Genomic DNA, 23,662 nt, shown 5'->3' with positions numbered 1-23,662 from the left:
CAAACTCACAGAGATTCGCCTGGCTCTGCCTCCTGAGTGCTGGGGTTAAAGGTGTGCGCCGCCACCCAACTGGACATTTTCTTCTGAAGTTCAGATTATTTCCTTTGTTCTGCTCAACTGGTTCCCTAAAACCAGAGTCACTTTTTTTCATTGACGTGGATACTATTTTATAAATAAGTACCGTGGCTAGTTTCTTTTGCTTCCTGGTCATTTGTTTGGAAGTACTTTCACAGTTGAAGAAGAGGTAAAAAGACTTGATAACCTTATAATTTTGATATATCTTGTTTACTTTTATAGATGAAATTTGAATTAATTCAGTATGCACTTTGAGCCAGTTCTGCCCTTAGAGTTGTTTAGGAAACTTGAGACCATTATTAATCCTACTAGAGAAGAGAGAAGTTATAATAATCGTTTAAGTAATATTGGGGAAATAATGGCGTGTTCCTCCCCAAGAAAGATATTGGAAACCAAATAGATTTCAAGATTCATGATGGCTTGGCATTATAGGAGAAATTGCCTGTAACTGTGTCTAACACAGATGTAATTGTTCCTTTGCTGTGATAAAATGCCCTGACAAAAAGCAATTTAGGGGAGAAAGGTGTTTATTTCAGCCTAGAGTTCCAGATTACAATGTATCATAACAAACTCCAAATGGGAGGAGCTGGAAACACCTAGTTACATTGTACATTTCCTTGACATGTGTGAGTGTTCTGCTCTCATACAGCTCAGGATCCCTACCCCCAGGGGGCCAGTTCTTTCCAAGTCAATAAAATGAAGGAATGCTACCCTTCAGACAATCAACCTGATCTAGACTGTCTCCCTGATTGAGACCCTGTCCAGGTGATTCTACAGTGTGTTAGTTTGATAGTTAAAAACTTTAAGTCTCATATTTTTCTCTTAAGACTTTTAGACCTGCTTACTTGAAGTGGTTTCCCTAGGGAGCCTCTTCCAGGACAAATAGGACTTCCAGTTTAAAAATAACCTCTCTCCTCTATCTCCACACTAAAAAGATACTAGCTGCTTTTAACTCTAAAATTTGAATTTTTTCCAAATTCAAAAGGTTCTCAGTACCTGGCATTGTCTGTGTTTAAAATTTCTGTATAAAAGCAATCACAGCATAAATAAATAAAACTAAAATTCCATCTTGAGATCATTGTTAATTATTCTTTTTAATTTTAAGAGAAAACTTGAAATTATTCTTCCAAGTTACATGATGATTTACTATTTTGAAAACATTGATAAAATGTACTGTTAAGGTTAATGTATTCTATTTAATTCTTTTTTTAAATCTTTATAAAATTAAGATAATTTATTTATTAATTGTGTATACAGGATGTATGACTGCAGGCCAGAAGAGGGCGCCAGATCTCATTATAGGTGGTTGTGAGCCACCATGTGGGTGCTTGGAATTGAACTCAGGACCTCTGGAAGAGCAGTCAGTGCTCTTAATCCAGCCCTCTATTTAATTCTTATGTAGACATCTGCATATCATTGAGTCAGCTTTAGTTCTTAATAGTGATTTATCCTGAAGTGAAGAAATACTGCAGGATTCCACTTTAACAAACTGAAATTGGTTAAAGCCAAGGGCTTTGAGCTACCTATTTAGTCTAGTTACTTTCATCTACCAAAATTATATGGTGTGGTCCTGCATTAATTATTATGCTATTTTAAATTCCCCTGGATATACTGACTTCTGAGTCCATGATTTAAAAGTTTGTATCTAACAACAATAAAACATGGTAACACACAGTCATCCTCCTGCTAACAAGTTTTTTTTCTAGAACAAATTTGCCCTGTCCTTGAAGCAACTCTCCCCTCTTATAACAGAGCCAGTTCCCCCTACCCAGGGGGCAGTTTGCTAAGACCTCTGCCCCACATTATCCCACCATCCTCTTTTTTTTTTTCAGAGCTGAGGACCGAACCCAGGGCCTTGCACTTGCTAGGCAAGCGCTCTACCACTGAGCTACATCCCCAGCCCCTATCCCACCATCCTCAAGTCTGGCTTCTGTCAGACCCTCAGGAAGTACATCCAGTCTGGTAGCCAATCAGGGTCCTACCTGGCCACAAGCAGGAACTGTCCTTGCTATTTTCAGTCAAACAGACCCGTGACACTGCAGACAGACAGACCCCTGACACTGCAGACAGACAGACCCCTGACACTGCAGACAGACAGATCCCTGACACTGCAGACAGACAGACCCCTGACACTGCAGACAGACAGACCCCTGACACTGCAGACAGACAGACCCCTGACACTGCAGCCACAGTTGCTGACCAGATGTCATGAGCCAATCATAAAATGATCCCTGAACTAGTAAGAGTCTACACCCAATCACTTCAAAGTACACTTAACCACAGCGGGAATTCCCCTAATCCTACTGAAAAGGAGCCTACAGGCTTCCTGGGGGTCACCATTTACCACTTTGTCAGATAGTTTGACCCCAGCGTGCTGGAATTTTTTATTAAACATTCTTGTTGGTTGCACACATGACTGGTGGTCTTTAATGGGATTTCTCACAGGCCCTAACATCCTAGAGATGGGGCTTGGCTTTGTGACCCACGCTGGTTTTGAAATTGCCAGGTAGCCAGGTGGTGGTAGAGCACGCCTTTAATCCCAGCACTCCGGAGGCAGAGGCAGGAGGATCTCTGTGAGTTCGAGGCCAGCCTGGGCTACAGAGTGAGTAGGAAAGGCACAAAGCTACACAGAGAAACCCTGTCTCGAAAAACCAAAGGAAAAAAAAAAAGCAAGAAAGAAATTGCCAGGTACACCAAGATATTTTCAAACCCAGAGCCTTCCTGCTTCAGCCTGTACCACCATATCTGCTACTTCAATTTTATCCTTAAAAGATTAGGTCAAACATTTTGATCTTCAGCTGGATCGTCTCAGTATTAAAAGCACTTAGACTTGAGTTCTCTGTTACCACATCACATGGCTTGAAGTTGAATGGTAACTAGTCATACTACCCTGCTGGACTTAAAGCTTCTGTGCTGCTCATTTGGAACTGCAAACACTTCCTCATCTCCAAGGAATGTAAGGTTGCTTGTCTTTCCTTAAAGCATCCATTCATTCTTGAGATCAAATAATACTTGTGGCAGTGGCAATGTTGTAGGTCACAAACATTACTTCCTAAATTCTATTCTCTATAGTTGTTTTCTTAAAGGAGAACATTTTCTTAAACATCACACTAATTTTCTCATTAATATAGAAGATTAGTTGTTATAAATGTAACTTTAACTAAATCATTCCCATTGGAGGAGACACCAACCTGCTGTCCAAGGAGCAACATGTAATGGGACCCAGGTAAAGCCACGAAACATGTGGGGATACACAGATTAATAGAAATGGGTTGAGTTAAGTTATACGAGCTAGCAAGAAGCCATGGGCCATTACAGTTTGTGATTAATATTAAGCCCCTGAGTGACTCCCAAATATAAGCTGCATCTTGTGTCTGGTTACTTCTGTGACATTTGTGTCACTGTCGTCGCACTGGTGGCCGTATCTCGCCAGGCAAGTCATCGTCGTCATAACTGAGTGTCCTCCTTTCCCTTTATATCACTGCATTGTCTCCTCGCCCTCAAGAGCCTTCCCCACTGTCCTTGACTAGATCCCTGTTCTCTTTTTCCAAATGAAACACACTTCTGAAGATCCAAAGTAGGCATCCACATATAAGAGAGAACATATGGTGTTTGTCTTTCTGTATCTGGGTTATACAAATGGAATGTTATTTGGCTTTTAAGAAAAATGAAGTTGTAAAATTCACAGGTAAATGAATGAAGCTGGAAAAAATTATCATGAGTGAGATAACCAAGATTCTTGTTCTCTTGTTTCCTTGTTTGTTTTTTCGAGACAGGGTTCCTCTGCATAGTTTTGGTGCCTGTTCTGGATCTCGCTCTGTAGACCAGGCTGGCCTCGAACTCACAGAGATCTGCCTGGCTCTGCCTCCTGAATGCTGGGATTAAAGGCGTGCACCACCACCACCTGGCTGATTCTTGTTCTTAATAGCAGTAATTAAAGGAAAAACATATAGGGGGCTGGAGAGATGGCCCAGTGGCTAAAAGCACTGGCTGCTCTTTCAGAGGACCTGGGTTCAACTCCCACCACCCACATGTCAGCTCATAACTGTCTGTAACTCCAGTTCCAGGGGATCTAACACCCTCACACATTCAGGCAAACACCAATGCACATAGCATTAGGTGAAAAATAAAAATAAAATCATATATATAGAAAGAGAAAAACACGCTGGGCAGTGGTGGCGCATGCCTTTAATCCCAGCACTCGGGAGGCAGAGCCAGGTGGATCTCTGAGTTCGAGGCCAGCCTGGGCTACCAGGTGAGTTCCAGGAAAGGCACAAAGCTACACAGAGAAACCCTGTCTCAAAAAAAAAAAAAAAAAAAAAAAAAACAATAAAACAAGAAAAGAAAAACACATAAACTAGTTTTCTGTAATAGACTTGCTAAAATTCCATAACTGCCTTTTCTCTTTTTAATCTCACTCAGCATTTGAAACTTACTCTTTTAGGTTTCTCTCTCTCTCTCTCTCTCTCTCTCTCTCTCTTGAATAGTCTGTCATGCAAAGTGTGTACCTATTAGTCTTTTTCTTCACAACTATTTACTGTAGTAATTTCTTTGTAAATGTAAGGACCATTGTGGGTCAGATGGGTAAATTAGGTGAATTAACCCATTTTTATTTTTGTTTTCTGTGTACCCCCTTTTTAATTTTTTTTGTTTTGATTTGTTTTGTTTTTTGAGACAGGGTTTCTCTGTGTAGCTTTGTGCCTTTCCTGGAACTCACTCTGTAGCCCAGGCTGGCCTCAGAGTCACAGAGATCCGCCTGGCTCTGCCTCCCGAGTGCTGGGATTAAAGGTGTGTGTCACCACCGCCCGGCTTAAATTTTTAATTATTATGGGCGAGAGTGGAATAGTTGAGGGGGAAGCAGAAACCTATGTTACACATTTATTACCTTTAATATACACCTAATGTAGTCAGACTACTGTCTTGTTGTATGGAAGCTTAAATAACAATGTAGAAATAAATTAAAATTTTACTTCCAACATATTTAGGAGTGCTAAATTCTGCTTTCATACTCCTGCAAGCCCCATCCATATCCCTTATGTTGAGAGAACAAACACAAAACTATTTTAAGAAACTGCCCATACCAGCCCTGCTTCAGAAGGCATGCCTAAAATGCATTGAAATTTCCCTTCTGTGGCCGTGAAGCACAAACCGTCTGCAGATGCCTACTGCAGTTACGGGCCAGACTTTTCAAAGCACTGGCTCTGTCCAGGCCTGCCAGCACAAAAAGTCTCCAAATGCTGTCTTGGTCCCTCACTTAACAGGTTTTCCTCAACACAGTATGTGTGACGTGTGTGTGTGCACTTGTGTGTGTACATGGAAACCAAAGGAAAATGTCTAGTGTCCTGCTCTATCACCGTCTGTCTTTGAGACAGGTTTCTCACTGAACCCAAATCTTGCCACTTTTTTGATAAGGTTCACTGGCCAGCAAGCCCCCAGGATCCTTCCACGTCTTCCCCTTAGCGTAAGATTATAGGCACATGCAGACAAGCCTGAACTTTTTGCATGAGTGCTAGGAACTCAAACTCAGTTCCGCTCACATAGCAAGTGCTTTTACCCACCAAGCCATCTCTCCAGCCCATCTGACTGTGTTTACTAAACCATCCATGACTTCTGACAAGTCTGTGCAGTCACATCACTGCACAGAAATCAAGGTGGAACAGCTCCGCCCTGCCGCCTCCCTCCTCCTTCCTCCCCTCCTCCAGCTGCCCTTGACCCCCTCCACCCCCCATATCTTACTGTTAGGCCTTCTCCACAGTGATATGTAAACAGTGTCATAGAAAGCAGTGATTTGCTCTTTTTAAAATCAGGGCATGGGTTGCTCGAGGTTGAGCCCCGGGCCTGCCACTTGCTCAGCACACCCAGCCTGATTCACTCCCTTTCACTGTGAACGTTTGGCTAGACTGCTCCAGGTGAAGCCCATTTGAATTGTCTTTCCTTTCTGACTGTTGTGGAGAAAACCTCTTCAACAGTTCATCAGGAGCTTCTTTTTCCATGGAAACAGCTTCAAATGGGCTGATGAGAATAGCAGAGAGATGGTCAAGGAAAAAGACACCTCAAACCTGGAATCTCATCCTAATGTTTTATCAGTTAGCTGTGGTTTAAATAACTCAACCTCTCTATTTTACATTTTCTTTGGAAAACATGTATGACTCACAGTTAAGTTATTTTAACTTTAAATAACATGATCTCTGCTAGGTAGGTAATGCATTTATTGTGTTCTCAAAAAGGAAAAACTACAAGTGAAATCAGTATAATCTAGGGTCATCTGTCTTTAATTATAATCACAAATGATTTTTAATGCAGTGTAACCTCCTTAATGACTCTTTAAGTTCCTAGTAATCTTGAACTTTTTATTAACTGTATATTCCAGTTAGTATAATAAAATTCTTATGTAACACTTCTCAGTATTTGATCATTTCCTTCAGGATATAGGCTTTATTTGTAACATGCCCTTTTTAAATTTTGTTTAGATGGGGCTCGGGAAGACAATCCAGGCAATTGCAGTGGCTTACTTCTACAAGGAGGAATGGCCCCTGCTGATCGTTGTCCCTTCTTCTCTGCGGTACCCGTGGGCAGAAGAACTGGAGAAATGGATCCCAGAGCTGGAGCCAGAGGAAATCAATGTTATCATGAACAAAACTGACACTGGGTAAGAAGAACTGATTTGTCTTGAAGAAAAGGTATGACCAGATGTGGTGGTGCTGCTATTCACCTTTAATCCCAGCACTCGGGAGGCCCAGGCAGGCAGATCTCTGTGAGTTCAAGGCCAGCCTGCTCTACAGAGTGAGTTCCAGGACAGCCAGGATTACACAGAGAAACCCTGTCTTAGGAGGAAAAAAAAGGAGACAAGTGACACAGAATTACCACTTTCTGGACTTCAAAAGTAACACTTCTACCAGAAATAAGTATTTGTTAGTTCTTAGATCATTCTTAGTAACATTGTTCTGAACTGTATTATCTGCACTATGAATATAAGTAGTTTTTGTAAGGATAACTTCGGCTTGCATGGAGAAGGAGGAAGCAGACAGGATATTTTACCTCTTTTAACCTCGGAACCATAAGCATTTATATGTATGAATCCAAGAAAAACTAAGCCTATTTGCATTACTATAATAAAATTTAGGCAATTCTTATTTTAAGAAAATGTCAATATAGACATTTAAATTAAGGTAAGAAAGCCCTAAAAATTCAACATTCTCTAAATCTGTGTCTTTTCGATTTTATGCAGAAATTGAATGTTGAATTTTTAAGGTTTTCTTACTTTAATTTAAATGTCTATATTGACATTTTCTTAAAATCTATCCCGTGCCATCTTTTTGGGCATTGGATCATCTACTGTTCATTATTATTTAGGAGGCACACACTCCTATGATTAAATAGTGGTAGTGGCTTTTGTTTATAGAACATTTGCGTGTGTTAGATAAGACCACAACTCCAGGAGTGTACATCCTGGAAGGTGTTAACCAAGGACATAAAAATGACTTGGTGTCTTCTGATCCTTAAAGAAGCAGTTTGGGATCTGTACCAGCCTGTGTATGTGTGTACTGTGTATAGAGATTACTCTAGTGCCAGCTGTGCTGAACTATCTATCACCCAGTTCTGATATGTCAGAAGAGAAGCCACCAAGACAGCTGCAGTGACCTTCAACACTATTGTCTGGTGGATATTCCTCCTCACAGTACACCTTAGTTAGCTCGTAACACTAAGCCCACACTTTTCTCCTCAGGCTCTTCTGCTGTCTGAGCACGTGGAGGAAGCCATAGTTCTCTGTACTAATCAGATGTGTCCAGACCTTCAAGGGCTACTCACAAGTTCAGAGCTCTCACTTCCATGGAGGATAGAAAATGGGGCTGGGGCTGGGGGATGGCTATGAGGGAAAAACACTTCTAATCACCAGCTTCAGTGTAAGTGGTGGGTGGGCATGGTGGCCTTCCTTCATTCCCTGCACTAGAGAGGTGGAGACGAGGAATCTGGCATAAAAGCTGGGCTATCATGTTAGCCTGCCAGTAATCCTAGTTCTGGAGTTGTGGAGGAAAGATGAGGGGCCCCAGGGCAAGCTGGCTAGCTAGACTAGCCAAATTAGAGAGCTCGGAGTTCAGCAAGATACCTTGGATATTGGATAATTGGAAAGTGATGGAGGAGGGTACCTCATATCAACCTCCGGCATCCATTTGCATAGGAACCAGCACATTTCTTCACACCCACATGTGCCTAAAAGCACACATGCACAGAGTAAGAAAGTGGCAGATGAAGTCCTGTATTGTTGGTGATAATAGAAAATGAAAACATGCTTGTCTCATTACTTCATTCTCCACTAGGAGCAAAGTACTATGTGTCTAAAGACGAGTAACATGCATTTCCTTCCCTCACTGGTCTCATACATAGTAAGAACATGTGTATCGGAATAAATTCTAATTAAAGACTTTTGCAGATGTGTATTATAGAGAGCAAAGGCTCAGAGGGTCACTTTATTTTAGCTCGGTGGCTCTCTGTCTAAGGGGAGAGTCCTTCTTCTAACTTGTTCCATCACTTCAACACCATATTGCCCGAGGGCTGTGTTAGATGAGATGGGAAAGGCCAGGAATGTACAGTGGAAAGCTCCATTAGGTGCTGTTCTGACAAAATATCAACAGCACCCAGGTTGTAAAATGAATGCATGGAAGAAAATGTTGTCATAAAGTAACATTCTTATCCTAGTAAGATGATCTTCCAAAAACCACTTGACCAGAATGTAAGTCTTGGCTTAACATATTGGAGAAATGTAAAGTCTGAACTCTTTCAATAGTTCAGGTTTAGCAGTAGGACCATCTCTTATTTCTCTTCTTCTTCTTCTTCTTCTTCTTCTTCTTCTTCTTCTTCTTCTTCTTCTTCTTCTTCTTCTTCTTCTTCTTCTTTCTCTCTGTCTCTCTGTCTCTCTCTCTCTCTGTCTCTCTCTCTCTGTCTCTCTCTCTCTCTCTGTCTCTCTCCCCAAGACTACTCTTGTTTTGTTTGTGATAGATGCATTGCTGAAATAGAGATTTCTTAAGCAGTGGATTTTCTTTTCTAGGAGAGTATCGACCAGCAGGGTGACAGTTCTAGGCTACGGTCTCATAACCACAGATGCAGAGACTTTGATAGATGCACTGAACAGCCAGAACTTCAGAGTTGTGATAGTGGACGAATCGCACTACATGAAATCCAGAACTGCTGCCCGCAGCAGGATTCTCCTGCCCCTGGTACAGAAAGCCAGGCGGGCCATTCTGCTCACAGGAACCCCAGCTCTGGGAAGGCCTGAGGAGGTATGAGGACTTCTGTCTCTCCGAGTAATAGGAAAACTGACTCTGTCTGCTGCTTGACAAGTTTCAGTCTCAATTCAGGTGCTTCAAATGCCAGAAGAGGAGATTGGAAATCTCTAGTAATGATGAAACACTGTTTTTTTTATTATAGCTGGGTTTTTAAAAACCTATTTAATCATAAGTCTTAGCCATACTTACCGGTATGCATAAAATAGTTTTACCTTTATAATAAGGTTTCTTTTTCTTTTTTATTGTTGTTATTTGTTTGTTTTGACCCAAGGTCTTATTTTGTAGCTCTGACTGGCTTAAATGTGCTATGTAGACCAACCTCATAGTGATCAACCTACCTCTGTCTCCTGAGTGCTAGAATTCAAGGTGTGCACTACTACACCCAATTATAAAGTCTCTTTATTTAGTGTGTATTTGTAATACTATTCACATCTGTTTCTGGGCCTTTTTTGTTACTTTATCTAGTTTATGTAAAAATATCTTAGAGTTGAAATTTAATCTATTTTGTATGTGTATATACATGTGTGTGTTTGTATGGTGTGTGTGTGTGTGTGTGTGTGAGAGAGAGAGAGAGAGAGAGACAGACAGACAGACAGACAGACAGAGAGAGAGAGAGAGAGAGATTTCTGCATGTATGAAGGTCAGAGTTTGATAACACCACCTGGTATCTTTCTCACCTGCTCTCTACCTTACTTTTTGAGGTGGGATCTCACACAGACCAGAGAGGCTCAAGCAGGCATGCATGGCTCTCCCTGGGAAGGAGAAGTAGAATAGAGTTTGTGGATGGACTCAAGGCAGGTGGGGATGGCAATAGGAGGGATGTGGAGAATAGAGGGAGAGATTGTGGGAAGAGACAACTGAAATTGGAGGGCATGGGGGGCGGTAGATATGGAAACCTAGTGCTGTGGAAACTCCCTGGAATCTACAAGGGTGACCCTATTGAGAACTCCTAGTAATAGAAGATAAGGAGCATGAACCATCCATCTTCATAATCAGGCAAGGCTTCCCGTAGTGGGATGGGGACACCAACCCCGCCACAAAACCTTCGACCTACAATCTGTCCCGCCTACAACTTGTGCTCGGACAATGGTGGCACAGGTCTTGTAAGAGTAACCAACCAATAACTGCTCTAATTTGAGGACCACACCACGAGAGGGAGCCCATGCCCAACACTGCCTGGATGACCAGGAACCGGAGCCTGGATAGCCTTAAGACCAGACTGAGGGTAGAACCAAACACGACTGGCCAAAAACAAAAACAAAATCAGTCCTAATCATATTCTGCTAGACTCATAGCCTGGTGTCTAGTCCGGCTGTCAACCGAGAAGCTGTCTCTGCAGCTGATGAGAGGGGCTGCAGAGACCCACAGCCAAAGATTGAGCCGAGAGAGACCAGAGTGGAGGTCTTCATCTGGTCCCTCCCTTAGGAGCTTGGGAAGCCCTGGAGAATAGAGGAGGAGGAATTATGGGAGCCAGAAAGGTGGAGGACAGCAGGGGAGCACAGCCAGGAAATGAGCTAAGCAGGGCTCACGGTGCTCACAGAGACTGCTGACAATCACAGATGTGTATGGGTCTGCACTAGACCCTCTGATATATGTTATGGTTGTTGGCTTGGTGTTTGGGGGGAACTCCTAACAGTGAGAATGGGGATGTCTCTGACTCTTTTGCCTGCTTTTGGGACCCTTTTACTCCTACTGGGTTGCCTCCTCGCCCAGCCTTCCTATGAGGTTTTTGTTCCTAGAGTTATTGTATGTTGTTGTGCTGTGTTCATTTGATGTTCCTGGGAGGCCTGCTCTGTTCTGGGGGTAGATGGTGGTGGGAGTGGGTCTGGGGGAGAGGGAAGGTGGAGGAGGACTGGGAGGACTCGAGGGAGGGAGAGCTGCAGTCAGGACGCATTATATGAAAGAGAAATAAAAATAAAACTTTGATATCTATCTGAACTATAAATTATGCAAGTCCTATAAGTAACGCAAATACACACTCAATTTCTTTGTGTTCTGGTAGAACAAGTAAAAGGCCTCGCTTTTAGTCTCAACTAAACATGTCTTTCTGGCGATAGATGAATCAAATATAAGTATCCTGAAATACGTCTTCTATCTACATTGTCTCAGGCTGATTCCATCACATAATTACTAATACTCCTTTTAAAATGAGAGAAAATCTTTTTAAAGTGGAGGCTAGATGCATACATGAACACAAAATGAAACAACATAGTAGTTGATTCCCCATCTATATTTATAACCCATCTCTTAACGTAAATATAGTTGGTAGAATGTTAGATCAAATGACCCAATAATTAAGGACTATGTATTCCCCATAATCACTACCTCTTGGAAATTTACATTTTAAAATCATGTATTTAATATAAAGGAAAATCACAAAGGAGTTTCCTTGCTGATGTACAGAACTATGTTGCAATTATAAAATATACTTGGAGAGAAATCCTTTTTAAAGTATACATATATACACATATACATAAAGTATATGTATACATATATATAAGAATATATACATATATGTACAAATATATACATATTTAGAAACAGATAATGTTATTCCTGAAGAATATATAGGGTGGGGGTAAAGAGGAAGGAAATGCCTTGAGGAAGAAGTATTTTTGCTTTTATACCTCTTATTATTTCTGTTAATTTTATTGTCATCATAATAACTTGCTTGAAAATATTTCAGTAAATTAAGAACATTTGTATTGTTACAGCTTTTCATGCAGATTGAGGCTCTCTTCCCACAAAAATGTGGAACTTGGATGGAGTATGCTAAAAGATACTGCAATGCACACATCAGGTAGGATAATTATTCTCCATAAGCCTTTATCTCCATATGCTTAAAACTCTAAACATTTAACACTGTTAACCATTCCTTATTCCAGTGGTTTTCAAACTTGCTGCATCTGTGAAAGAATTTCTTTAAGTAAAAGCTTGTATGGGTGACCTACATATAATGTAAAAGAAATAGCTAGGTGTGGTGGCACATGCCTTTAATTCCAGCAGTTGGGAAGTAAAGCCGAATTGCTAGAGGCCATACTTGCCTACACAATGAGTCCTTGTCACAGATTGGAAAAAAAAAAAAAAAAAAATGTGCCTGTTCTGGAGATGAGTATGTACGTGGAAGTGTGTTGTCCTGCTTCTCATTTGATTGTATGGGGTGTCAGGCTTCGACGAGGCAGGTTTGGGTGTTATAGTAATGTCTTTCTTACTGTTCTGTTGCTGTGAAGAGACACCATTACCAAGGCAACATATAAAATAAAGCATTTAATTAGTGGCATGCTTACAGTTTCGGAGGGTGAGTCCATGACCATCATGGTGGGAGCAAGGTAGCAGGCAGAAAGTGTGAGCTGGAGTAACAGCTGAAAGCTTCCAGCTCCATCTGACCCACAAGTTGGAGGAAGAGAGATAGATAGGGCCTGGCATGGGATTTTGAAATCTCAAACTGAGAATCAAACTTTCAAATGTATGAGCCTCTAGGGGCCATCTTCATCCAAACCACCATAAGTGAAGAGGTATACGGAACCTGCTATCAGTCCATCCAGGAGCCTTGCTGCACTGTTTCTTGTTATGTGTTGTAATTTTTTTTTTTTTAGGAAGCCATCTTGATTCAGAGTTTCAGTCCCTTTTAGAAAGAATTATGATTCCCATACATGATCACTCCTAATATTTGTGTCGTTCCCATGATAGGTCTGTTTGGTATGAGTCTAGGTATCGATTAAAGCAAAAAGCCAAACAAAACAGAAAAACCTAATGGTGACTCTTGCACTGGAGATGCCGAAGTTTGTTTGCATGATATGTATTTCTAGATTTTTCTATTGGAAAACCAGAACAAGCTAAATATTTAATCTGCATGTCTGTCCTACTCTTTGTTTCTTTTTTAAAAAAATTATTTATTTTTATTTTATGTGCATTGGTATTTTGCCTGCATGTATGTCTGTGTAAAGGTGTCAGATCCCCTAGAACTGGAGTTACAGCTGCCCTGTGGGGCTAGGAATTGAACCTGGGTCCTCTGGAAGAGAAGCCAGTGCTCTTAACTGCTGAGCCACCTCTCCAGGCCCCTATTGTGTGTTCCTTGATTAGTATCTGTCAATGACAACAGAAGTATGTACCTCACTTATTAATGCAAACAGTATTTCAAAGTGAAATATTTCATCTTTGTGAAATGTTTGATGGTGGAACTTACCTTGTCTCCTACTTGCTAGATAAAGGCATTTCAAGGGCAACATTGTGCTTCTCAAAGGCATTTTGTTTCTTTTTCTCTTTAATTATGTGTCGTGTCTATGTCTGTGAATGGGTATATGCACATGTGAGTGAGGATACCCCTGGAGGCCAGAATAGCAGTCAGATCTCCTGGAGCTGGCATTTCAGCCATCCAACATGGGTGCTGGAAACTGAAGTTAGGTCCTCTCGAAGAGCCAGCAGTGCACTCAAAAGAGCTGAGCCATCTCCAGCCTTTGAAGATGTTTTCTTCTACATCCATTTCAGAAGTCTTTCCAGTCCTTGATTTCTTTACCTGGAGAGTACTGTGGCTCCATAAGCTTTGACTCAGATCAAGGCATTGGCTGGTATTTTAAGCGAAGCTGTGGGATGCTATATTTTCTTCCTTAGCATTTTTGTTCTGGAAAGGTGTCATTTTCACACTATAATTTTACAGAATGCAAATTATGGATCGTTATTCCATCCTAGACCCACATTTTACATTTGAAATGTCATGCTGCATTCAAAATAAAGTTAAGTGAAGTGCATGAGCAAGAATGTTACTTTGTCTTTAAGAAGCTTATTAAATTCCTGAGGAATGGCCTAAAGAAGCATGTTAATGCAAATATAATCTGAAGAAAGAACTACCAAATACCACCTATCCCATTTGATTTGAGAGACATAGGGAGAGGGGATTACTCAACCAGGATACCCTTACCCAAATGCCATATGTTAGTCACGCTACTGAATTCTATTTTAGGAGGCTATAAATACACATAGGATTTGGAGAAGGAAGCACAGTGAGTAAAATGATCAACATTGTTCGAGCAAGAGAAGGTTAAGAGCCCACTTAGTCCCCTGCACATTTTCAGGGGTTAAATCGCCTACTCTGTATCTTGCTATTTTCTTTTGTGTTTCTCCCCATTTTTCTTCAGAAGTGGCAACTTTAATAAATACTCCTGTACTGACAAGAAGACGAGTTGTGCCTGATCCAGCCCAGCATCGTCTGTCAGGAGCTCTCCTTAGCGTGGGCTTTGGAGCCAGGTGTTATAGCACAAGACTTTAATACCAGCTCTGGGAAGGCAGACACAGTGGGTCTCTGAGTTTGAGGCTGTTCTGGTCTACACAGTGAATTCTAGCCCAGCCGGGGCTACATAGTGAGACAATGTCTCAAACTAAAAACAAAGATGTGCTCTGGGAAGACATCTGTCTTTTCTTATGTTGTGCTTAAAACTTAAATTATCCTAGGAAGATCTGGGGAAATTGTGCTTGCTTCTTATGCACACAGTCCTGGGTTCAGTCTTCAGTGTGGGACATCAAATTCTATGTCAGTTCCACTACTTAGGAGGATTATTTGTCTAAATTTTCTTGAGAGGGGAAATGCAGATTGATAATACATACTCAAGGTCACGTTTACCTCCATATATCTCCAGCACTGTGCTACTCACTGTTCTTCCTCTGGCTACATACATGACTGTCTGTTCCATGTGCAAATGGCTCAGATCTGAAATGATAGTTAATATACTGAATATTCAAGGTATGTTTGAGGAGTAGTTAAATAAGATGCAGGATAAATTCTGCGTTTGTGCTTGGAAAGTCAGGTTTGTGTTGAAGAGATGTGAGAATATACAGTCTATAGTTCAGTTCCAACAGACTTCTGATTTTGAATCATCCTATGCTGAGTTGGTGTAGAAGGTCAGTTCATCCCATCTACTGCCTCTGGTTTGATTTTATTAATCCATTCATTCAAAAAGCATTTTTAGCCGGGCGGTGTTGGTACATGCCTTTAATCCCAGCACTCTGGTAGGCAGAGCCAGGTGGATCTCTGTGAGTTGGAGGCCAGCCTGGGCTATTAAGTGAGTTGCAGGAAAGGCACAAAACTACACAGAAACCCTGTCTCTTTAAAAAAAAAAAAAAAAAAAAAAAAAAAAAGGCATTTTTAGGGATTGGGGATTTAGCTCAGTGGTAGAGTGCTTGCCTAGCAAGCATAAGGCCCTGGGTTCGGTCCTCAGCTCCAGGAAAAAAAAAAAAAAACAACAAACCACTATAATCTAAAAGCATTTTTAGGAGGCTGGAGAGATGACTTAGTGGTTAACAGCCCTGGCTGCTCTTTCAGATGACCCAGGTTCAATTCCCAGCATCCACATGACAATTAATAACCATCCAAAATTCCACTTGCAGAGGATCTAAAATCCTCCTCTGGCCTCCACAGACACCAGGCACACTTGTGTTACACAGACATACATTCAGGTAAAACTATATATATATATATATATATATATTCAAATTCAAGGCCAGCCTGGTCTACAGAGCAAACTCCAGGACAGCCAAAGCTATACAGAGAAACTCTGTCTCGAAAAGAAAATAACCAAAAATAATCCAAATTTCACTGAATTGTGAATTCAGGTCATAACTAGGTAATTGCAGTTTTGATGAATGTCTTGGGGGAGGAACGGAAGGGTGTGATGGCTGAGTGTGCCAGAGTGAACCAGTCAAGGCAGCTCAGAAGCATCCTGTGAGTAAATCTATTTCCTTTCTTTTCAGGAAGTGCGAATTCTATATACTAAAGCTAGAACTCAAGAGCTCACTGCACCCTTGAGGAACTAAAGCAGGACCAGCTCAGCTGAACATTCTAGAGCTAAATCAGGATCTCTAGACAAAGACAGTTAGTTAGGAGTTAGGCAAAGATAGAGTTAGGTAGGAGTCAAATTACAGTCTTGTTCATCAGAATGGGAATAGGAAGACATTGTGGGTGTCTTCCGTTTTTCTGTTTCTTTGTGGGTGTTGCTTATTGCTATTGTGGGGTGGTTTTTTTTTTTTTTTTGCAATAGAAATACATAAGAAAATTTACTATTTAACCACGCTAAGTATAAAGTTTGGTAGACTTAGATACATTCATATTGCTGTAAAGCACCAGAACTTTTCATTTCTAGCACATTTCATCACCCCTAATCTAAGTCTCTGTACCCATTCAACAGTGTTCTCCATCTCTTTGTTCAGCCTCTGCACTGTGAAGTTGTGAAGTATGGGAGAGTCATGTGTGAGAAGATTTACATCCTTGTTATTGTTAGGATTATATTTTTACATGATTCAAAATCTTAAACTAATAGAAGAGTAGGCAAACACATTTTTTGGAAAAGAGATTAGTGTATTAAAGCTGGGCAGTGGTGGCACACGCCTTGAATCCCAGCACTCAGGAGGCAGAGGCAGGCGGATCTCTGTGAGTTCGAAGCCATCCTGGTCTACAGAGTGAGGTCCAGGAAAGGCGCAAAGCTACACAGAGAAACCCTGTCTCGAAAAAACAACAACAAAAAGTGGTTTGCGTTGTGGGTTGGGGATTTAGCTTAGTAGTAGAGCACTTGCGCAAGGCCCTGGGTTCGATCCTTAGCTCAAAAAACAAAAAAACAAAAAAACAAAAAAAAAGATTAGTGCATTGAAAACATAAGCATTTTTGTACATTTGAATTTTGACCCTTTTTTCTACATAAATATTTGTATCTTTTTTATAGTTGCATGGCATATTGTTGAGATTATACTGTAGTTTCAGAGATGCCAGAGATATGAGGGAGTTTGTGTCATTAAGTGGTATATTATTGGGGCTATACCATAGTTTTTGAAGTGATAGGGGCTTAAGGGAGTTTGCATCTCATGACATTTTCTTATCAAAGAGATAGATGGCTTGTTGAGTTCAAAGAAGTAGGAATTAAAAATTCAAAAGTTGGCCAGGTGGTGGTGGTGGTGCTCGCCTTTAATCCCAGCACTCGGGAGGCAGAGGCAGGCAGAACTCTGAGTTCAAGGCCAGCCTGGGCTACAGAGCAAGGTCCAGGACAGGCACCAAGACTACACAGAGAAACTCTGTCTTGAAAAACAAAACAAAGCAAAACAAAACAAAAAAAACAACCAAACAAACAAACAAAAATAGAAAAACGCCAGGCGGTGGTGGCGCACTCCTGTAATCCCAGCACTCCGGAGGCCGAGGCAAGTGGATCTCTGTGAGTTCAAGGCCAGCCTGGTCTACAAAGCGAGTTCCAGGACAGCCTCCAAAGCTACAGAGAAACCCTGTCTCAAAAAAAACAAAAGAAAAAAAGAAAAAAAAAAGTAAAACAAAAACAAAAAAAACAGGGTTGGGGACTTAGCTCAGTGGTAGAGCGCTTGCCTAGCAAGCATAAGGCCCTGAGTTTGGTCCTCAGCTGCGGGGGAGGAGAGAGAGAAAAAGAAAGAAAGGAAAATTTGAAAGTTGGGGGCTCAGAGGTTAAGAAAGAGCACTGGCTGCTCTTCCAGAGGTCCTGAGTTCAATACCCAGCGACCACATTGTGGCTCACAACCATCTGTAATGAGATCTGGTGCCCTCTTCTAGCCTGCAGGCAGAACACTGTATACATAATAAACAAACAAACAAACGAATGAATGAATGAATGAATGAATGAATGAATAAATAATTGGAAAGTTATCATGTTCTGATCTACAGGATGGGAAATGAGGTGGTGAGATTAGTAACATAGGCTCATTAGCATGCTGAGTAGCCATTTGAGATCAGTAACATGTTGTTCAAATCTTAGATGGTCTTTCATAAGAAGCTCAAAGCCAGATATCAGGGTGAAAGCTGAAAGATCAGACAGAGAAGCAGAACAGCCAGCCACTAGTTCTTACCTCTATGAAATCCTCAGCCTAAAGAGAGAGAGTTCCTGTTTCCTCACACCTTATATACCTTTCTGTGTCCTGCCATCTTACTTCCTGGGATTAAAGACATGTGTGTTTCCCAAGCAAAGGCATGAGATCTCAAATGCTGGGATTAAAGGTGTATGCCACCACTGCCTGGCTCTGTTTCTAATCTAGTGGCTGGCTCTGTCCTCTGATCCTCAGGCAGGTTTATTAGGGTACACAATATCTCACCAGAGTAACACGGGTTAGTAGTGGAGCCAGTCTTCTCAATGATGGATTTCCACAGCAATGTGGTAGAGGCCTAAAGTATGCCTAGAGTCGGATCTGTGAGTTTTGTATCAACTTCTAATAGCTCTGTAGAGGCTGACGGACAAGGGGGATTAGTTATCCTGGTAAGACTCAGCAGTCAGCATGGGCAAGGAAAGTGTGGGGACAGGAAGGGGATAACAGTCACTTGCCCAAACATCATAATGAGAAGGGTACAGTGCAGGGTAAATGAATGGGTGCCCTAGAGGAATGAATAGAGACCAGAATTGTTATTATTATTTTAGTTTTATCTTCTATCCTGTATTTAATAAACCAGAACTCTGGAATAAAGATTTTTATTTCGTAAAATATCAGTATTTTTCATATAATTCATGATGAGAATAAAGTAAACATTGTTTTCTCTGCTATTTGTAGTTAACATTATAGATGGTTTCCATAAATACAAAAGTTCCTGACTCACTTAAAAATTTGCCTCCATGCTTGTTGGAAGCTCCTGTAGCCTTTTCTCAGTAGGAATCCCTATTTTTCTGAATTCTTCCCTTTCCTTGAGATATTCCAGTTTGTATCCTTCATAAAAGGTTGAATCATTATAATTAGCAGTTAGACATTCTTTCAATGCAGAATTTTCTTTCTGGCATTTTACTAACATGGATTTTGGCATCCTTGTAACATTTAGTGAAATCTTCGACTTGTTCAGAGCACCTCTCTCTTTCCTCGTCTCATTGTTTTTAGGATCAGAACGTCTTTTACAGTGTGCCTGAGGTTCTGCTGCAGGATGCAGCAGCATCTTGGCAGGTAGATGAGAAGCCAGCCACTTGGCTGGAGCAGAAAGGAAGCTATTTTAAAACAGATTTTTCTATTTTACTTATTTTAAATTCTGTGAATGTGGGGGAAAGGAAGTTGTGCACATGAATATTGGTGCCCTTGGAGGCCAGAGGCAACAGATTCCCCTGGAACTGTGGTTGCAGCAATTACAGGTGATCGAGAGCCATCTGACCTGGGTGCTGGGAACTTACTTGGGCTTTAGATTTTGACTTTAATGTGAGAACTTCAAAACTATACATTCTTATATATGTAGAATTGGAGCAGTGGGTTCCGGAGCTCAAGCCCCAGTAATGCTTGTATGGTAAGCACTTTGCTTACTGAACAGTCTTCCAAGACAGCTAGTATAATTTCTTCCTAAAGTGTTTGGTAGAACTCAGGAGCGAGTCCACCTGGACCTGGTGTTCTCTGTTTTAGGAGGATATTAATTAGCAATTGAAGTTTTTCAATAAATGCAGACCTCCTTGGAGTGTCTCTTCTCAACCCTACTGCATCTTGTGTGTGTACTGCACAGTAGCTGTAAGTGAAGAGAGTGGTCATTGTTGGACATCAGCATTTCTCAGCTCTATTGTCCTAATGCCCACTTTTCATAATGAATATTCACTACTCCCTTGTTACACTGGAAGGAAATTCATAGGCATAACCATATATAGCCACATGTAATTTCAAATAAGGAAAGAATCCAGCATAATGCAGAGAGAAAATAAAAGTTAAGGTAAACATAAACATGTACTTTAATATGTAAGTAGGTTGAGACTACATTAGAACACAATTTAAAATGAGTGTATAAGTTTATGGTTATATGAAATCTAAAAATTCATCAATTATGATATATGCACTATTATTTTATATGTCTCCAAAGGATAATTTCTGTAGTTAAGATTTGTACACCTGTAAATTCCAGGTATATAAAGTTAGAGAAATATAATCATAAATTGATGAAAATTTACTGTGTTTAGAATTGTAGATACTGCTTTTCATATGGAAGCTAATATATTACAGCTGTGTTCGAATGGTAGCCAGTACACCACAGCTGTGTTCAGATGGTAGCCAGTACACCACAGCTGTGTTCATAGGGTAGTCAGTACACCATAGCTGTGTTCATAGGGTAGTCAGTACACCACAGCTGTGTTCATATGGTAGTCAGTACACCACAGCTGTGTTCATAGGGTAGCCAGTACTCCACAGCTGTGTTCAGATGGTAGCCAGTACACACAGCTGTGTTCAGATGGTAACCAGTACACACAGCTGTGTTCATAGGGTAGCCAGTACACACAGCTGTGTTCAGATGGTAGCCAGTACACACAACTGTGTTCAGATGGTAGCCAGTACACACAGCTGTGTTCATAGGGTAGCCAGTACTCCACAGCTGTGTTCATAGGGTAGCCAGTACTCCACTAATATCTTCAAACAGTATTTAATAAATCGCAGTTATGTGTATTATAGCTGAGCCACTAGAGTGTTTTGGGGGTCAGTGGCATAGTTTTCCACATTAACAAAATATTCTGAGTTGTTTCCAACAGAATAATGTAGGATATCCCTTTTAGTTAGCATCATATACAATTTCTAGAAAAATTCAGTGTATAATAAAGTTGTACAAGAATAGTTCATTGCTACAGCCCTAAGTTCTTAGCTGCTGTTGCCTATTCTTAGATATAAAAGGAATAGATTTATTATTTCAGCTCTGCTCACTTTACACTCTTTTGTTTCTGGGCTGCAGTGACATTTGTCTTGACTTTGTCCTCAAATGTGAACTTTTGTTTTCTCTTTATGTTTATCCAGCCTGAGTTTGAAGCCAAGACCATACATCAGAGTCTCCACATTGTGTGAAATTCTTTTTATTTAGTTTTTTAAGCTATGTGTATGTAGTGCTTTAATAAAAATATTCTTTTATGGGCTGGAAAGATGGCTCAGAGGTTATGAGTACCTACTGCTCTTCCAGAGGTCCTGAGTTCAATTTCCAGCACCCACATGGTGGCTCACAACCATCTGTAATGAGATCTGGTGCCCTCTTCTATATACATAATAAATAAATAAATCTTTAAAAAAATATTTTAAAATATAGCTCTGAAATTTTAAAATCAGGAGCTATATGTCATGTGCTAGTCCAAAGTAGTTTCTGAAGCTAGAGTTGATGGAGTACTCCTGTGATCTCAGCACTTGACAGGTCATCCATGGGTCACCCTGGGTCCATGAGACCCTGTCTTTAAAAAGTAAAGCAAGAAGAGAGGGAGGCAGGGAGAGAAGGGGAAGAAAGGGAGAGAGAGGAGAGGTACTGGGTTGGGGCAGGGCAGTGGAGAAGGGGAAGAAAGGGAGAGAGAGGAGAGGTACTGGGTTGGGGCGGGGCAGTGGAGGGGCAGAGAGTGGCTACAACGAAATGTATGGATGGTCCCTGCTGACCCAGAAGAAGGCCTGGGAATGGTACAAAAGCAACTCTTCATTTACATGAAGGTTTAATTATGTGTATATTTATCTGTATTGGTTTGCGCACAAGTGCAGTGACCTCAAAGGCCAGAAGAGGGCTTCAGATGCCCTGGAGCTGGAGTCACAGGTAGCTGTGAGCTGCCAGCCATGGGTTCTAGCAACAACTGGTCTTAGAAAAACAATCTGTACTCTTAACTGCTGAGCTGTCTCTCCAGCCCCAATTGTTTATGTTTGTAGTTATAGGTTAAAAATAAAATAAGGTGGTGGCGCACGCCTTTAATCCCAGCACTTGGGAGGCAAAGGCAGGCAGATCTCCATGAGTTCGAGGCCAGCCTGGGCTACAGAGCAAGTTCCAGGAAAAGCACCAAAGCAACACAGAAAAAAAAGAAAAAGAAAAAAATAAAATAAGGAAGAAAACATTACATAGTAAATAGACTGTTCAGCTCTTTTCTACCCCACAAAGTTTGTCATTAGTGCTAATATCAGATACAAACTGTAAGTATCCACATCATGGTATGATGTGCATGCTAAGTAATAGATCTTTTGTTTGTTTGTTTTTAATTTATTTTATTTTATATTATATATAATTGTATCATTTCCCCCCAATGCACCCCCCCCCTGCTTCTTAAATTCATGAGCTCTTTTCCCTCTAATTATTGTCAGACACACACAACACACACAACACACACACACACGGTTGTATTTATATGTTTATGTATTTTTATATTTATTATATACATATATAATATAGAGAGAGAGGGAGGAGGGAGGGAGGAAGAGGTGAGGTGTGCTATTGCGATATAAGCACAGTAAAAGGACAGCCGCAGAGTCTGTTTAGTGTTGCTTGCATGTGTGTTTACAGGCTGACTGCTTGGGTGTTGAATCCTCATTTAGGGCTTCCTCCCTGGGGAGGACTAGCTCTCCTGGATTCAGCATTGCTTAGTGCCTGTAGCTCTTCACCTAGGGGTGGGGCCAGTGAGATTCCCCTACCCACTTTGGCATGTCTATTGACGCTGTCATAGTCCGGGTCTTGTTTAGGCAGCTTTCTTGTTGAGATTTCATGGGTGTCTCTTCTTTGTCATATATAGAAGACGCAATCCTATAGAATCCCTGGTCCTCTGTCTCCTATAATTGTCCCAAGCCCTCTTAGATGTTGGGTTATATTTTAATGTATCGACTAGGGCTGGGCAATCCACAGTCGGTTATTCTCTGCATTTTCACCAGACTGGCTTTCTCTAATGGTCTCTGTCTGTTGCATAAAGAAGCTTCTTTGGTAAGGGGGGAGAACTTCTGTAATCAGGTTGTCTGGAGATGGTATGTCCTAACACTGTCTCTTAATATCAAAATAAATGATAAGCAAAGGTGTCAATAAGATCAAAGAAATGTGTGATGAGATTGTGCGTCCAGAAGTATACATTGGAAGAATGAAATTTTAGGACAATAAACTGAGAGCTCACTCCCCTTGGTCAGTGAAATTTCTGTCCACTCTCATGAAATTGGTTAAACACTTGGTACAGAATAGTACTTCCAATTGGTTTTTTTTTTTTTTAATGCACTGATGGACTCGTGTAGATGAATTTCTAAACAGTCTTATTAAATAAGAAACATAGAGCCAAATAAGAGGTAATAGCCAAAGAGATCAGAGAACTAGTGAAGAGCCATGACTACCTTATCTTACCACCTCGATGCCGTCACTTCCCCAGAGAGAGCTTCTTCCTGTCTGACTTACGTTTTTATTGCCTTCCTGTTCTGTCTTCTCATTGGCTCTAAGACCAGCCATATTACTTCCTCATCACTGCCTGTCTATACAGACCTCCAGGTCTCTGTGGTTGGTACTAGGATTAAAGGCTCATGTGACCACGCTTGGCTGTGTCCTTGACCACACAGAGACTCTGCCTACCATGTGATTGGATCAAGGGCATGGGCTAC

The 23,662-nt window shown here is 41.0% G+C and overlaps 1 protein-coding gene and 1 pseudogene across 1 annotated transcript in view; one reads left to right on the top strand and one right to left on the bottom strand.

Annotated features, from left to right (window-relative positions):
* Zranb3 (zinc finger RANBP2-type containing 3) overlaps nucleotides 1-23,662 on the top strand; it is a 145,726-nt gene that overhangs the window by 60,679 nt on the left and 61,385 nt on the right. Inside the window, exons 4-6 of the mRNA XM_036201990.1 lie at nucleotides 6,546-6,724; nucleotides 9,122-9,353; nucleotides 12,074-12,159. Of these exons, the coding sequence (XP_036057883.1) occupies nucleotides 6,546-6,724; nucleotides 9,122-9,353; nucleotides 12,074-12,159 (497 nt within the window). The remainder of the gene's footprint in view (nucleotides 1-6,545; nucleotides 6,725-9,121; nucleotides 9,354-12,073; nucleotides 12,160-23,662) is intronic.
* Nucleotides 18,948-19,551, bottom strand: LOC118593242 (annotated as a pseudogene).

The sequence above is a fragment of the Onychomys torridus genome, chromosome 11 (assembly GCF_903995425.1).
Source record: "Onychomys torridus chromosome 11, mOncTor1.1, whole genome shotgun sequence".
Classification (NCBI taxonomy): Eukaryota; Metazoa; Chordata; class Mammalia; order Rodentia; family Cricetidae; genus Onychomys; species Onychomys torridus.
The sequence above is the reverse complement of the archived record's forward strand: the minus strand, read 5'-3'. Positions and strand labels throughout refer to the sequence as shown.